The sequence below is a fragment of the Nipponia nippon genome, unplaced genomic scaffold (assembly GCF_047370975.1).
Source record: "Nipponia nippon isolate SJK-2023a ecotype South Korea unplaced genomic scaffold, ASM4737097v1 scaffold_5, whole genome shotgun sequence".
Classification (NCBI taxonomy): domain Eukaryota; kingdom Metazoa; phylum Chordata; class Aves; order Pelecaniformes; family Threskiornithidae; genus Nipponia; species Nipponia nippon.
In genome coordinates, this window is record NW_028262369.1 from 7,174,071 (window position 1) to 7,192,115 (window position 18,045).

Here is an 18,045-nt window from a genome sequence, read left to right on the forward strand (position 1 = left end):
ATCAGATTATGTCTAGTAAGTGTTACACAGAAAGCAACCATCTCCCTTAGGCCTAAACTAAAGGAAATTAGTTACTGTGTTTGCAAGTCAAACTCCGCTGCAGTCATATTGAAAAATTAATTTTGAAGGTGGGGGAGTCTGCCTGGCCTTTGGAGGGCTTCCTGGCACTGAATGCAGACAAAGATTATATTGAATATGACCCCAAGTCACCTTCAAGCTGTAACTTAACATATAAGCCCTTCGGAAGAAACCTGGCTTTTATTATCAGCAATAATAAACACAGTTCCTAAATTTACATAAGGCCTTTCATCAGAGAAACTCATGATGCTTTTCAAACTTTAATTAAGTTTTAGCTGAATTTAATGGAGGCGTGCATGTTGAAGTGTTATTGTTGCCATTTATAAAATGGATAATCCTAGAATATGAGAATTTTAACTACTTGCTTTAACTGATACAAGTAATTCTTGGTAAATTGTGCTAAGAAAGCCACTTTGGGAGTCAGGTGACCCTTGACTGCACTAATACAAGTACAGCTAAAAGCAAGGAAATTTTAACTTCATTCTAAGTTAGAGATGTAGGAGGAAAATTGCCATGCAAAGGGAGAAAACAAAACATTAGTCAGATACACATCTGCATTCTTTTTCTTGGTTTCCTAAGGAAAAATGGCTTCTGCCATCCATCTACTGGACAGCATCCAGTGCCAACAAAGTAAAACCAGGAAACTCTAGACACAGCAAATGTCACAGGTTAAACATTGCTGTGAGTACCAAATAATTTGAACGTTGTCAAAGACAAAGCAAAGCGGTTTAAATAGAACCTGACATCTAGCTCCAGTGAGATACACACTTAACAGGTCTCATCCTCTGTTTCTATGACTTTAGTGACTGATATCTTTGGGTTTCGAAGGGAGCACAAACACTACCTTTAGATCCTGAGGAAGAAGCCTCAAGAACAGCAAAGTACCTTGGGAGCTTCATGACAATTCCTTGCATTAGTTCCCTCTCTTCTTGACACCTTTGAGAAAAGCAGATTGTTTCCACTGTTTATTCCCTTACATTTTATCCATATTCCCCCACCAACCAACTTCATCTCTTCAACTGAGAGGCTTTACTTCACTAAAATACGATTTCTTTGCTAGGTGAAAGCAATGAAATTCCATCATCCTGCCTCCAAATCTCCTTTAAAGTCTCTGTAAATGATAAAATGTCTTCATAAAGAAGACTGTTCAGATGATTTTATATAATTTGTTATTACAGATGAACCTTGGAGCTTTTGACACTTGAAGCTGTTGGACACTTTTTTGACACTTCAAGAACTTCACACTAGAAGCCTTTGGAATTACTTGGCTAAAAGGTACTATATAGTAAGTGCATGTTTATGTGATGTTTTGATTGCTTGTTTTTGTGAGGTGAATGGTCTAGATACTGATCTCTCTGAATTTCAGTGTCATCTGAGATGGCTACTGTTACCAGACAGAAAACCTCACTGACTTAAGATTCACAGTAAGGGTTACCCAGATGTCCATTTCTTTGAAAATTTTCTTGGTCCTGTTGCTGACTAGTCTAAATGGACACTGTGCTAACAATGTAGCCTGCAACAGACTTACAATAAATGGTCTCTCTACCATCTGCCAGCAGGAACCATGCTCTACATCCCCAGAAGTGTCCACTGTCCTGCTCCCAGCGGAAGAGCATAAGCAATCAATTTGAAAAGTTCGAGCTAAAGAGGAGCAGAAAGAAAATGTTAGTGAATTTTCAAAGTCCTGTAGACAACATGCACTTCTTGAGATGACAGAAAACCAATCTTACACATTGAAAGTCATCATTTTCTTCAGACAAGAATTCCCTAGCCCAAGGAGTAGGGTCAGTAATTCAAAAAGCTGAAAGCTTTTGTTTATAGACCAAACACGCACATTTCATTTCCAGGATTCCTTAAGTGAGCATGCCAAAATTACACAGTAATGAAGTAGGGTATTTTGGACTTCGGGCTCAGAAAGAAAATATCCCTGGCAATTATGAAAACTGATGCAAGACTAAAATAGCAACAAGGATGTACACACATTTGCACAATCACATAATACATACGTAACTAATTCCATTCTGCAGCCTCTGTGAATTGGTATAGTCTTCAAATCTCAATACTAATTTAGTAACTTATAACAGCTACTTCTTTAGAACCTCCAGATGAAGGGCTGAGGATTAGCATGTGAAAAAGCCCCCTTCCTTCAGCAAACAGATTTAAGAGAAACATCTTTAGCAATTATGCAGCTGGTGTTAAAAAAAATCTACTTTAGCAATTTAAGTAAATGCTCATTTTACAAAAACAAGCTTTAAGAAAGTAAACAGATAATGGGATGCTATCATTTGCATATGTGGAATTCCAATGAAAACTGCCATATACTGAGAAAACAGAGCCATTGGTATGAAATACCATTAATTGCTGTATATTTTTATTTTGTCTTTACTAGGTGGTTTGAGTAAAGATATTGCTCTGTGGGATTATGTTTTTTCCCTAGTGAAGAAAAAAAAAAACAACAAAAAAAACCCCACATGCATCTGTCCTCTCAGCATTACCAGGCATCCCGCTTCCCTAAACTTGTGCAATAGCTGTTCCATAAAATGAACTTCCCAGTGCATGTGAACCTTTAATGTTATAGTACAGCTCAATCCGTTTCAGGAGAGGCAATACTGTATGTTGCACAAACACTGCTAAAAGAACATTATTATGGCACAGGAGAAAATTAAGAAGTTGCCAGACCTCGTAGCCAGACTGCCACCACTCTCTAATAACACTGTACTTCATCTTCTTAAAAGGTATCAATAGTCAAACTTGCATATACACCTCCCAAGTGAACTCAACTCTTCTGTTTGCTGACGGTCCCTCACTGCTTTCCCTTTGCCTTGTTCAGAGCATCCAGTGATGATTCCAGCCACCTCTGGAGGTGAGATTTCTTTCATCTGGGATTTAGACATCAGTTACCTATCTTCAGTAAACAGGTCACTCAGGTTTTTCTATGAAATACATACCAAGCTGATCACCTTCCAGCAGCATCACGCAATCCCACTACAGCGACCAAGAAGTTGAAGACCATGTTGGCCCATAATTTATTTCAGCCACACAGTTTGGTTTTTTTTCTGGGTTTTGTTTGTTTGTTTTGTGTTTGTTAAAAGCCTCCCTGCTAAGAACAATCCACACTGTACGTATCCCCAAGGGAACAGCTTTAGCAGCTACCTTACATACAGGTTATAGACATTAAGTCCTGAGACATCAAACAGTAGTTTATGTCACAAATGGCCTTATGTCACAGTGGCCTTTTGTCCAAACTGACCCATCAGCTAGGAAGATTAAGGATCTTGGAAAGTAATCTTTGGGGCAAAATTCATCTGTCAACAGATAACAAGAAGATATGAATTCAGTTTAGATTTCTTGGCTCTATTATATAATGAAATTTTTTTTGGAAAAAACATCACCATTCAGCACATCGTAAGGGTAGGAAGTGGCTGCCTCATGTTGCACTGATCTAGGACAATCAGGGAAATTAGAATACAGCTCAGGATTATGTAACAGAATACTCTGAATACTGACGGTGGGTTATGGAAAATAAGTATTGTCCAACTTGAAGTGATTTTTGATTGAAGTTTTGGAGTTCCATTTATAAAAATAATTATTTATAATATACATGAACCACTCTGGAGTACTAACATACGTATCCAGATTGGTGTAACTGCACAGCTATACAGCACACTTGAAAATTAATTAAAACCAATCACATAGGAAAAAAAAAAGGAGCAGGGTCATTCCGATTAAGATACCTCTACAGTTATGTCCCAGGATCTGTTCTTCCATGAATATCATTCAGTGATTTTTTTCAATGAATTGGGGAAGGTGGGTAGGTATAAATCAAGTCACGGGTAATTTTCAGAGAACTTAAAACAAATTAAATAGCAGTGATAAATTCTGGGCTTGTCTGACAGAAATGCACTTCCATATAGACAAACACAGAATCAGCTGTGACAAAATCAGGATGAGGGTATAGTTCTGCTCAGCAGCAATGTACCAACAAGTTCACTATCTCATTCGCAGTTGTTGGTAAATGAACCTGAAATCCAAGGCAGAGCAGTACCTAAACCATTGAAATATTAACAGGGGACCATCCAGCAGAATCAGCTTTCTTCAAAAATGTTGAACTTGCAAAGGGCCAGAGAGGGTACAGATGAATTATTTCAGATGGGGAGCACAGACCTTCAAGGTGGAAGACAAAGTACATGGATACAGTTACCTAGTTTATCCAAGAGAAGGCGATGACTTTATTCCCATCATGGGAGTCAATAAGATCCAGTGCAACATGTCTATACAGGCTGGGATGTGCAGTTGAGAAAATTCCAATTACAGAAAGTTTTTCTTTTTTTTTTTTTTTTTTTTTTTTTTTTACAGTGAGAGTAATTAGCTACTGCAAGAAATTTGACTGTGGATTTGACGAATTCTCCATGACTGGAAGCCTTTAATCAACAATGGTTTATTTTAAATATGATGCGTTCTAGCTCAAACAGAAGTTATGGAATTAGTACGAACTTTTAGGAGAAACCAGGGTTTAACAGTCAATTCTAGCCTTGAAATCTAAGAAGAGACTGTATATTAGTGGCCAAGAGCATCATGCCTTTCTGTATCATGTACTTACATAGAGACATTAAAAGAAAATATTGTCACATAACCAAAAACTATTGTGCCTGCAAGATCTGGAAACCAAGCTGTAGCAAGAGGAAGAAATTTTGTTCTGCTGCTTTTCCAAGAATCAGTCTTTTTTTAAAATCTAATGCAACAGCTTTCTATAATGTCATTATTTATTTTAAATTAAGTAAATAGTGATTAATTGCTCAAGCAGGATTCTTTCAATTTTATATAGACTCTTTTAATTCACAGACCGTTTCTAAACATAACAGTCAATGATTTTGCCCTCTGGAGACAGTGAAAAGATTAGGTTTTTTAGATGAAATGTATATTTTATTTAAAGAAAAAACCTCTCAGCATCACAGAATAGAGGTTACTTCACGAATGTATTATTGATCAGAATGCTTAGTTTCCATTTAGTTATGGCCCAACTCAAGGAACTAACATCATCTCACTGTGGCGGCAGTTCAGAATTTTACATACTAAATCCATTTATACTTTTTGTGATTAGCCTTCAGTTTTTTGGAATATAACATTCACTGAAAATATTATGTGTTGAATACAAAGCATACCTCAACTAGTAAAACAAACATTCATGCTATGACAGAAATTTATGTACCTTATATCAATTCAATACAAAAAAATACCTTTTTAAAGCACATGTGTAATTAAACAAAAAAGTTGCCAAAACTTGCATAGTATAAGTGGAAGTGGGATGTACACTTAAGTGAGACTGCCAGATTTAAATGCAAGAGAAGATTATGCAGCCTGTCTCACTGCCTCTTTCTTCCACCCTTCTTCCAGTGTACCTCAGTTGGGGCCTATTTCTCCCCCATTTTTCTGATTCTGTGCTAGCAGAAAGCCTGTCAGTGTACAGGTGCAGCTGTTCTTACTATAAGTATATTCTTTACTCAGCTCCAGCACAACTTTGTGTCCTGATCAACCACAAAAATACAGTTATTGTACCTTACCAGAAATTGCCAAACACCTCTTATTCTTGCTGGGACTCTAAAGAGGGCTGGCCTATCGCACCCAGGCGGAGAGTGGTGACTTAGATATTGAAACATGGGGACTAGCACAATGAATTTTCTTTTTGACCCCCACAAAGCTTGTAATTAATGCTTACTAAATAGCATGGCAGAAGAAAGCAACTCTGATCCACTATGTTATAGAGTAGTACAAATTTACTGAATGAAATTCAATCCTTGTTGTTTGTGCAAGTTTTACTCTGCCCCCAGTTCACTTAAGGCTATGAATATTTATTTGGCGTTTGCACTAGTAAGACTAAGCTCCAGTTAAAAGAAACAAATGTTCAATAGAAAGCACTAAAGCAGATTGAGGTATCAACAAGAATATCAATAAGAAAGATGCAACCAGCATTTAAAAAACAGATCATTACCAGGGTAGTATTTGACAATACATTATATTTTTGACCTTCAGATCTTTCAGAAACGGTCCATGCTATGCAGCCTTATGACATCTGCAGTCATTCTGACTTACAGCAAATGCAGAAATAAGAATTTTAAATGGCTATGAACTTACACATTATTTGAAATTCTCATCTTAAAGAAACCTTGCAAATACCATCTTACTAGATCCCCTAATCATTAAGTTCAGAACAAGGAGATTGCATAGATACCACTGCTTTTCTAAAACAGGAATTTACCACATACTCATGGACATTAACAATAACAGAAACTTTGTGAAAACTGTAAAACTTTTCATCATCTTCTTACTATCAAAGGTAACCAATACTACCAAAATAATTATAGGAGCTGGGGAAACATAGAGCCCTTTAAGTGTATGCCATTAATGACTGATCGTATGTTGTCTTTGCTCAACTATTGAAGGTCATTACAACCTTAGGAAAACAGAACCCTTTACGTTTATGCCAATGATGGCTGATTCTATGGTGTCCCTGGTCATTTATTAAAGGCCATTATGACCCTGCACAATTCTTGCTAGCCTTCAGGCAACAACACTGAGCAAGTAACACACCACACTCAACTCTGTTCTCCTTTAGCAGCCTTTACTTTCTTATAGTGATGAAGGATAACTAAAGATTTTAGACGTGACCTCTGAGTCACACGTTGGGGATCACAGGTCTTAACAGCTGAGGCCTGGAACCTGAGCGGCTAGAGCATTCCAGATAATGACTTGCTATATAGCCTTGGACAAGTATGTGCTTCTCTTTCCCTTCACCTTTTGACTTGTCTGTCTAGTTACCAACTAGCTAAAGAATATTTTTTTTCATGAAGTGAAGGACCAGAGTTGTGTTATTTCCTAGGGATCCTAAACTATCTGTAATACACAGTAACATCTGAAACACAATGATCCACAACAGTCTACACTCCCTGAGACAGCAGAACAGAAACATTAGCATCCTGTGGCATTATCGTCAGACACAACTCCTCGTGATGGCTAGTGTAATATGGCTGAAATGCATTATATTGTAAGCATGCAGAAAGAAAATAGCAGGTAAAGGAGGACAGATTTATAAGAATTATTGTGCTTAGGAAATCTTTTTCTCTTTAAACAAGTTTTGCTTTTAGGACTAGAATGAATGTATCCTTTCCAAGGACTGCAGCTACCAACATGTCCTCTCCTGCCACTTCTCATTGATTTGTGAATCTTAGATGGACCTTTATTAATTAAATCTCAGTCCAACTAATTGAAAATTACTTCATTATCTACCACTCACAGCCAATGACATTAGGTTAAGTTACTTAACTGTTGTATTTTCCTACACCAAGCTATTAGAAGATTCCTGTTAGTAACCAGCTTGCTTCACAACTGTTGAAAAAGTGAAGGCCATTTTAATAATAGTTTAGGATGCTAGAAGGAAAGAGTTCAGGACACAAGACAACTATCGAAAGTAAATGTTCTGCATTCTTAATTTAAAGGATAAGTTCCTTTCTCGTCTGGAGAAGACTATGTATAATTCCTCGGGCTGTTTAAGAACTGCACAGTGGACAAAGCATTAGAACACATTAAGTGCATTCTCTAGGGAGAAATTACATGGGTGGCAGTGCATCAGATACTACAGTCTAATTTAATGGAACAAAATAGGCAACTCTTTAGTAATAATGCACTCAGAAATGAGTCTGAACATTGAGTACTCCACAGGAAAGGGAAAGCTGGTGAAGCACCAGCCTGCTTCCATTTTCAATTTTTGCATAGCTTCTACAGCATGTTCCCCATTGTTTCAATCCAGGCTAATGACTAAGACTGCAAACATTAAAAAAAACACCAAACACCCAGAAATTAAATAATTTTGTTAATTTCTAAATCATAAAGACTTGAAATAAAAATATTTTTCATAATTACATAATTCAATGCACACTAACCTATATTGGGTTACAGAAGGAGAAAGACAGTAGCAAATAAGAGCAATGCATAAATATCTTAATTTCATATCTCCACTAATTCAACTCTGTAGTACAGAAATGTCTTCTTTTGCACTTCAGAAGACTTCAATGCATTTTGGTTGTAATTTCAATCAAAAGTAATATTCCAGTTATTCTACAAAAATTATAGTATTAGGTAATTGATTATTCAAATTGAGACAGAAATGATCCATGAATGTTCCCTATCAGTGAAATTAAACTTCCAATTGGTAAATACAAAAGGCTTATGCTACTCTTGGTTGCAATTGCATGTTAAAAATGGGCAGTCATTCACTGAATAAAATGAAATTTCCCCCATGTCAGGCAGTCCGTATGAATTTCCCCGTCAGGCAGTCCATATGAAGTCTTTAATTTTGTACACTTACCCCCTGCCATCTAGTGATCTGTCCTAATAACTACAGTAAAAATGTTAAAATGACGTCATCCATGAGGGTTTATTTCTGCTTCCTTTAATTGTGTTAGCCAATTCCTTACTGCAGTTATTCCTGCTCAAGTCACAGTGACACTGTTTACTGACATGGGCATTAACCAGCAGAAGATTAACAGGGGGATGAATCAGTTTCAGGGAGAACGTTTTCCATCGACTTGTTCTTGGGCTTGCAGTCAAGTCCAAACTAATTTTTTAAGATCACTTATCCACACCTTTCTACAAAAGGCTCCCTTACTAGCACTCAGCAAATATTCCTGTGGCGGTAATGCCAGCAGCTTATATCAATACCACCTCTCACTTCTTCTAAAGAATGATTATCTCCTTTCTTTCCATTTCTAAACACAAATAATTATGCCTCTGTCCTGGATCACAGAATTTGATTGTGTTCCGAATCAAAACAACAAAAACATTAATTCCAGTGTATATCACAGTTTGCCTAACAAGTCAATGGACTAAATCCTTAAGTTATCCTCTAAATTAGGTAACCAGGCCCAAAACCAGGCAAGACAGGAATGGCAGACGTAGACTGCTTTACACAGCATGTTCCAAATGTCACACTATTCAAAATGTTTCAAGTCCATGGTGTCATCCTAGAGGAAGTCCATTCCCTGCCAAAACTTCTGAGGATAAAAGGATCTCAATAGGTTTAAACAGTATTATAAGGAAAAGGGGAAAAAACCTAAACCACAGCCTTGACAGCAGAGTGCTTCAATGTGTTTAGGACCCTGAAAGTCAAAAATCAGCACCTTGAATTGGACTCTCAATCCAGTATAGATCCACCTTCCCAGGTTCTCCCTCTCTAAACATGATTCCCCCTTCAAAGTAATATTCATAAATATGATCAAGAGCACAAAGCCATGTACACACAAACAAGTTTTCTTAATAAACCAACCCTAAGGAGCAAATAAATTTTCTAAAACAAAAAATCTATATGAGAAACAGCATTAACACAGTGTAAAGTTGCATGGCAATGTACAGAAAGGTCCAACTGTCAGACTTCAGATCCGCTTCTTAGAATTGACTCTATGCTGATGCATATATTTCATGAAAAAGACTTGAGTTATTGAGCCAAAAACTACTTTTCATATAACCCAAGCTAAACATAAAAGATAATAAATGTACATTTCATTTGTCTAGATTAACACCATTCTCATATTCAATGCCTCCTTTATATCTTTGCTATTTACCTCAAGTAATTTATATCTTTGCTATTCAGTATCTATCTAGTAATTTACATCTTTGCTATTTACCTCATGACAGCAGCTCAGGGTGCTGAAGGCACAAACTAAAGTTTCTCAGATAAATCCAGATGCAGGGTTCAGTTCCTATATCCTCACCTGGTCTTTACAGAGCTTTTAATTTCATGCTGTAAATCCAGACACATGAGGGAATTTTATCTTGAACTGAATATTAGGCCTTTTAAGTTCCAAGCTCATATCTTAATTCCTAGAAAATCCTTCCTCTCCTCCTAAGAAATAACCTTTTAAATTATCAGCTTTCCAAGGTGTGTTTTTCGGCTTTCCAAGGTGTGTTCTACAGTTTGGGAATACTGGTACACTAGCAAAGAGCTGAAGCAGAGTGTTTCTATCAAATGAGCCCGGTACAAGTTTAACATGAAGCAGCAGTCAGATGTTCAGGAACAATGAAAGAGGGAAGGCTTCTCTTATCCTTAACCGCAGCCTGGCCAGACCAGGCATCCAGGATCGAGGTATCACATGATAGTGCCACTGTAGAGAACAGAAGGAAAGGCCACAGGGACTGGAGTGAATCTTCATTCCAAATGTCTCATGCGGGCAGTGACGAGGGTGGGAAAAGCATGCTAAAAATTTAATCCGACATGAAAGCTAGTTTCCCCATATTTCAACTGACCCAAAATTTCCAAAAATTTACTATCTGCCTTTAAAGATTAAGTATTTTTAAGGAGTGGATCTCCCAGCACTTTCAAAGAAGCAATGACAAGGTTGAATTTGTTCTGTGTGCAAAGACGAGGACATCACATATAGCATGCTACATCTTTCCATCTAAAGTGCATTTAAAATATCTGTTAACATCTGAGATGTAGAAGGCTGAATTTGTCACGTGCTACAAGTTTAGTGTTGTCAATTCTTCAGAGATGATCGGCAAAAGCAGTTTTCTCCTCCTACAAAAGTATTAAAGAACAAGTTTTCATATACTTTTCTCAGATTTTTTTTTACAATATGAGAGTCCCGAAACTGCAATAAAGATACTACTTTTGATGTTAACAACGAAAAGGTGCAATTTTTCTTCACTGCACTTCTACACTTCCCCCTTTTCCAAGTCTTCACAAAGGCAAAGGCAACGTTTGTAAAAATTTGAAACAGTGCTTTAATTCCCAAATGCATTAAGTCTTTCTGAAAGTTGTTTAAAGGGATAAAAGTTCAGGCTCTCTCCTACACATTCCTGCACAGCTGGCATTAGAGATGAAAACACAGTTAAGCCTGCTGGGTGCTATATGAACACTAGAGAAGTCAAACCAAACCCAGGAATTTGGTCTTGTTCTATAAATTTTGCACAAATGTTTAGGGGGAAAAAAAGTTTGGTTTGTAACAAAGCAGTCATTGTGAATACAGAAATATCTTTGCACCAAAATCCAAAACAAGCTTCACCAGGCCACATGGACTAACAGTTGGTTAAAGAGAGACCAAACAAGACTGTATCCTTTAAGTACAAGGATACATGGATTACAAGGATACACACTCTTAATGATCATAACTCATGGATAACTCATAACTCATATAAGCTAGTCAGGGAAAGAACATGTCTATCTGCCTAGAAAAAAAATGCTTACTTCTTCACATGCTTTCTATTTCAGTAAATATTTCACTAAATTAATAATTTCCAGTATGTGCTGGAGCATGGGTAGGGTGACAATCAACCATAGGACATCATGTAGCTGTTATGGTCATCCTCCAGGCACACAAGAGGTAGATTGAATTCTATAGAGACCCTGATTAAATACTTTTACCAAAACTTTTGATGAACAGGGGTGATTCACCAGCTCTTCCAAATGCTAATTCCCCACCATCTGTACCAAATGAGAAATTTTTAAGTTGAACCTTACTACAAAGATTGCATTCCATTTGGTTTGAACCAAACACTTCATTCTGATGCTATGCCAAAAAGAAACATTACAGAGGAAAAATTACACGGCCTTAGACTATGTGATTCACACCAGCTGTGAGCAGTTTCCTCACTATAAAGGAAAGTAATAAAAAGAGAAGGCAAGAAGCAAATTCTTTTAATAGACATCTAAATTAACAATTACAGTTTTACCCCAGGTTACTACATTAACTAGCTACTAGTACTAGAGTGAAGGAATCATTCCAGATACCACTGCAAACTAGTTGTTGGCAAACACAGCCCTTCATTCCCATGGCAAACAAAACAGTTCTGTCCAGCGAAGCCAGTGGCAGAAATGTCCTTCTGCAACCACCTTCTGCACAGCAGCAGCTACTGTTATAAATACACAATGCCAAGTAAATGCCCAGAAGTATTATGCACCATTTCACAAGCATAAAATATAGATGGTGTTTGCATTCTCTCATAATGCAAGATTTCATAATAAGTGGAGTAATGAGTTAGAGTAGATGACCTAGGTAGGTTTCTTTCTTCTAAACCTAAGAATGGATGTTGAATCAGGCAAATAGCAGTGGAATATATAAAGAAATAACACTCTTACTGTGCTGATTTTTTTATTACTAGTCCAAAAATGAGTCAAAGCCTATAATTTTTTTTAATGTCCTTCTTCAAAATAGGAGACATAATGGACTATTAGGAAATGTTCTTCCAATGCATGCATTGATTACCCATACCACTATGCCTATTAAAATAAAGATTCTTCTAAGCACAGAAATGAAGTCATTCCAGTGTTTCCTAAGGGCACACAGTCCATCTTTTCCAGCAGCTTGTTCTCTACAAGGTAACAGATACTTACAGTGATTGTTGAACAAGTTTTTATTGTTTTTAGGAAGAATTTTATGTTAACAGAATTTCAAATGTCACACAACATTTATTTCTAATAATGTCTCCAACTCAGACACACTGCTCTAAATGGGAAGGGGAAAAAAAATACTGGAACTTTATACAAAATGTAGTGCATCGTCTCAAGCAAGAGTCCACTGAAATGAGTGGAAAGGATAGCTTCAGTGAGCATTGATGAATTTTGAATCAAACTGAGTTTAATTTAAGCATTATTATAAGAACTAGTATTTTATTATAAAAACTATTTAAGAATAGTTTCCACGGAGAGACAAACAGTAAAATAATTGCTCATTATTGCATTTGTTTTGTTAACATTTTTAGCAACACCATGATAAAATGTCATAATATAGTGCTGGAGCAGATATACACGGGTCCTTCAAAGGACAAAAAAAGCACAGGTATCCATTACCAAAGAACTTTCCTGTAGTGGCAGAACATTAATAAGGGAGTAAACCAAGCCTCACAAATGGGGCAGGGCCCAGTGATTTAGGTATGCATCATTCTAGTATAGTCTACATTCTAAAATTGATCCCTCAAAAGACAAAGTAAACTTCTTCAATTAAGGCTTATTTTTCAATAAATTCCTAATTAAATATTATAGTAAGATGTACTATCAAAAAGACTTTTAACCCAACTCGTAATGGTATTCAGTGATGCATACTTATCATGAAATGGAATGGATTCAAAACCTTTACTTTCAGAAAAAAAAACAAATAAAACCAAGACTTACTAACTTATTGACCAATTGCTCATATATTGTATATCTTTGGGGGGAAAAAAAGAAAATCTCTGCACCAGAAATGGTATCAGAACAAGAGTGCTACTTTGATATCTGAGAGGTAAAAAGAGCATGCCTTCATAAGCATTAGAAACCCAAAACGTAGACTTATACCAAGGTGCAACTATATACGGTTACATGGAGTGATAAAAGGGAGTTTTGCTTGTATAAGCTGACACTCTAGACACATTTTAAATACTTTTGTGAGTCAGGAAGATTGTTGCATTTAGTGATGACCTTCCACCAGAATGAACTGAGTAAACTACCTTTCAAATTATTTAAAAAGGTAAATCCTACCTAAATGTGGAGCATCTACTTGACTCCTCATTTGAAGAGGAATATCTTAATTCAGGAAATCAATCCCAGGAGAGAAAAAAAAATACATTTTAGAAAACTTCTAGATAAAACCTGTACACTAAAATTTTCAGCAGCTGTTAAATGAATTCTGGAAGCTGTACTCTCAGCATATGACGGATTTAAACAGGAAACATCTACACCCAAGACATTGTTCCCTCCCCCACCTCCACCCCCCATCTGATTGAGGGAAGCAGCTAGTATGTGTCCAGGAAGAAAAGTACCTGGCCCAAATGACACTATGAGAGGAAAAGCTTCAGCTAGCTGGGAATCCATATGTTCGCCCCCTCTCCCCCCCAGTTTTCTGCTATGCCTCGGAAATCTGCTGACAGGCACAGCAGCTGAGCTAAATAACCAGTCAGAAGACACTGACAAAGTTAACCTCATATAAAGATCTGATAACGGTGATATTTATATAGACAGCTGTTCAGCAGCTCTTTTTTGCAAAATCTCAACAGATGACATTAGCTCGCTCATCAGATGAGCTCTCTAACCACCAACTCTCCTCTTCCCCTGGAGGCTTTACCCTCACCCCCAGCTGTAAAATAGTATTCCACAACATAAATGCAGTTGAAAGTCTGAATGGACAGACTGATAAACAACCCAAAATGTCCAAGTCAATATACCAGCTGTTACCCAGTTTCTAAATAGATATAGGGAGCTGAAAAACAAGCTTTAGCAGTTAATATTCCTTCTCCCCTCACCTTCCCCCCCAAAAATCACTCTTCTGACATATACATTTTGCAAGCAGGTAACAGTGAGAGCCAGATTAAAATACACACCCCTGCACTAAAGATAAGAAGATAAGAAAGATAAGAAATACAAAGATAAGAAACTAAAGAGTAACATTCTTATAATCTCAGTGAGATGGGACACTTGATCGCATTTGTCCTACACTACTTGATGCCCAATTACCAACTTCAGGATAACAAATAATTTCAAAGGTAACCTCACAGCCCTTCCCCTTTTCCAGCTCAGAGCCCCTAAACATCCTCACTTACACTTTTGCCTTCTCCACCTCCATCGGGCACGGGCTCTTCTCTGCCTAAACAAGGCATTATTTCTTCTGCTGCTGCTCCTCTGTCCTTCCCAATGTTTCCTCCTTCATTCCCCAGCTTCAACCTCTTCCCCTCAGGTTGAGAATCATCCACGTCCTCCCTTCTCATCTTGCCATCTCTGCCTCGCTGCTTCACCGCGTCTTCTGGGCTGCCACAGGAATTTGACATTTTTAAAGTGTTACGGACTTTTTTTAAAGACTGATGAAGCTGCCTTTTTGAAGGGGATTTGGCTTCTGAGAGCTCCGATGTGCTCTCGCTCCTTAAAAATTTAAGTGGTGTTTCGAAGCCGTTGCAGGAATTGCACATAGCACTGCTGTTTCTCTGCCGCCCTCTCCCGATCACCGGCAGCACTGTGCCCGGGGACACTCCAGGGCGTGCTGCTCGCAAGCTTCTTCCTATATTCCACCCCCTGCACCTAATAAAAAGTAATAACCTTTCCTATATTGATTGTATGCACAGTTCTGCTGCTTACGTTGCCAAAACCCTTGTACTTCTGTTCTACCTGATCCAGAGTAATTGCTTTTCCTTAAAGTACAAAATATTTGCTGCACCTTCTTTAAACCCAAATTTACCTCTGTCCCCGAGGGATGTAGTGTTTCTTGGTTATATACTGTTATTGAGGCCAAGAATGATTACCCATTAAAAGGTAAAGATTGTTTTAATTCCAAACAGCTTCTTTCAAAATTATTTCATTATAGCTTTTCATTTTAATGGGTGTCCTTACTTTGTTAATTACCTTTCTATCTTCTAAATTCATATTCCACATTGACACATCAATTTTGCACAATATGTTCTGGTCCTACAGCTGTAGGAATGAGATTAAAATGAGATTAGGACAACCCAACACGACAGTTTGGAGATCCTTTTTGCTCTCTCAGCCAGTTTATGAAAAACACCAACACATGCAATCAAAGGATTGGTGTAAGAACTGGACCTTTTTTTAAAAAAAGTAACAGTGACCTAGTGCTTTCACATATAGGCTACAATCATCTGCTTTACCTCATTCTTCCAGTACCGAAGGCAATATGAAGTAGAGTTTAAAAAAAGAAAAAAAAAAGTAATCTGAGTTCCGTTTTCCCCTGCTTAAGTGCTTGTAGATTTAAGTGAGGTCCCTTATATCTTTCAGAGTGAAGTAAATCCCTAAGAATCCGTCTGCAAATATCTAGAGATGTTCCACTCAAGGGCTTAGGCACTAAGCTTCAGAAGTTGGATGATCTTAAAGGTCTTTCCCAGCCTAAATGATTCTAAGTGGTGACCAAACAGTCAGTTGTGGATGAATGCATCTAATCAAAGTGTCCAGTATTTCCAATGTTCAACAAGGTATGTCTTCCTAGAATCTGACAGAGTTAGAGGGAGTTAATCTGTGTCCCAACATTGATTTCACTAATATTTAGTTTGAGCAAGTAACATTAAGTGAATTATTCAAGAATGAACGTAGAGGGAAGGAATCTTAACAGGTATCAGTCATTCCAGATATCCCAACCAGACCTGAGGAAGCATAAGGGAACAGCTCTGATAGTTAGACCCGAGATGTACCAGTCCGCACACCCAGAACTACAGCCATTAAACATTTACTAATAAAACTGCTTGTCATAAAGGTGTAGGCATTTGCCTCAGTCTAACTTGCAGCTGTAAATACCTTCAGAGCTGGATGAACACAAGCCAAGTGGGCTCAGCAGAGGAAAAATAAAACTGCTAGTCTTTTTAAATGGTGCTAAACACATGCCTTGTAAACTGCAGTGGTCTAGTTCCACAGCTTGGCCTTCTCTTTTGAATCATGTCCACTTGTGACCATCTATAGAAGTAACCTCCTTGGCTGATAACTTTGATCCTCTTCAATAAACAAGAGATTGTCAGCAAGAGCGTAGCCAGGCAGCTACTGCAGGAAGAGTTTCACCCTAGATGAGCGCAGGAGCACAGAATACTACAGCTCATGCTCCACTTCTCAGATCCATGAGCTCCTACACATATACAGCTCAGGAGAGAAGGAAAGCCTTAAAACACTACTCAGTATCCTCATCAACAGCAGCAGAAGTAGTGAGCAACAGCTTGGATTTTGTACAGAAGTTACATCCCCTATGCAGAACTGTTGACTTACAAAAATCCCTCACCCTCTTTCCCTGCTTATTAACAACATGATCCAACACTGCCCTGAGCCCTTCTCTCTAACCTTTCCCATCTTTCCCTATGGCTTGGAGCACTTGAAAGAGTTCTGCAACTGTTCAGATCATCTCCCCCATACTGGACGGTGCAGCTCTACACAGCAAGAGCAGTCAGACTGCAAAAGCCTGAAGCTTTCTTCTTTCTAGTGCTCATTCACCGCTCATACCTGCTTTTTCCATCACACCTGTCCCACCATGTTCTTTAATCCTGTTTTCTACTTCTGCTTATTCTTTCTATACACTCCCCAACCTTACCTAAAATACTAAAAGACAGAAATAATCCTGAAACTAAAATATTGTTTTAACTATCATACTGTTCAGGCAGATAGCATATTTGTACAGTAAACTGCATCAATTTCAGTTGGAACAGTTCTCCATCCAAAAGCTTTGATTTCATAGAATCCAAGTGCTTTGCAAGAACTTGCCAGTTCTACCAGTATTTTATTTGTGTTTGAAGTGGAACCAGGCAGCCACACAGGCTGCCCCAATGACAGGTCCAGCCATGTTCCTGCCAGCCTGCTTGCCAGGCAGCTGCCTGGCTCCTTGCACACTTGTGTCTCCAGGCTGTCTTGATCATAGGCAGAGTCTGCTTCTTCCAAACTAAAAAAATAAAACATCCAGATCCTTGTTTTTGAAGCATAGCTTCTGGTTTTGAAGAAATTAAAATTTACAGCGACAGATACTGTATTTTTGTTTCTAATTAAAAACAAACATTTTTGAAATGTCAACATTTTCATGCAAAGAGAAAGAGAAATGGCAAGACAAAAAATAAATTCTCTGTTGGTATTTGGAGAGAGAAGGTTGATCAGGCCTTTGCTTCCTGTTACTTAGCATGCAAATACTGTATGGCAAGAACAGTTAGTCGTTACATTTTATGTTTCTACAGCATGTTGCACTAAAAGGATCCCTGATATCAGGCAGTTCTCCAATACATTAGCCTACACTGTAAGTCTAAGTTGGAGCGCCAGGCTTTATGCATGGGGTTCACTTCAGGAACAGGGTCCAAATCTTTCAGATCATTTTAAATTTCACAAGGGGATAAAGTGATCAACCTGGGAGAAGAGTCAGTGCTACAGAGGTATCTAGCTGCCTTCATTATTCTGTAGTGCTGCATCCCCTGCTTAATGTCAGCAATTTACTGTTTCACCTTTTGACTTGACTAGATAGTTAGCTTAACAGCTAGTAT

General features: G+C 37.8%; 1 protein-coding gene across 10 annotated transcripts in view; it reads right to left on the reverse strand.

The window, feature by feature from the left end:
* Positions 1-14,721, reverse strand: part of RBFOX1 (RNA binding fox-1 homolog 1) — a 1,359,349-nt gene extending 1,344,628 nt beyond the window's left edge. For 3 of the 10 annotated variants that reach the window (XM_087730986.1, XM_087730980.1, XM_087730976.1), the window contains exon 1: positions 14,641-14,711. In XM_087730986.1, coding sequence (XP_087587112.1) covers positions 14,641-14,697 — 57 coding nt within the window. In that variant the 5' untranslated portion in view covers positions 14,698-14,711. Of the gene's footprint in view, positions 1-14,640 lie in introns of all 10 variants that reach the window. The other 7 variants (XM_087730981.1, XM_087730982.1, XM_087730984.1 and 4 more) reach the window with 5 other exon arrangements.
* Between the last annotated feature and the right edge of the window lie 3,324 nt (positions 14,722-18,045).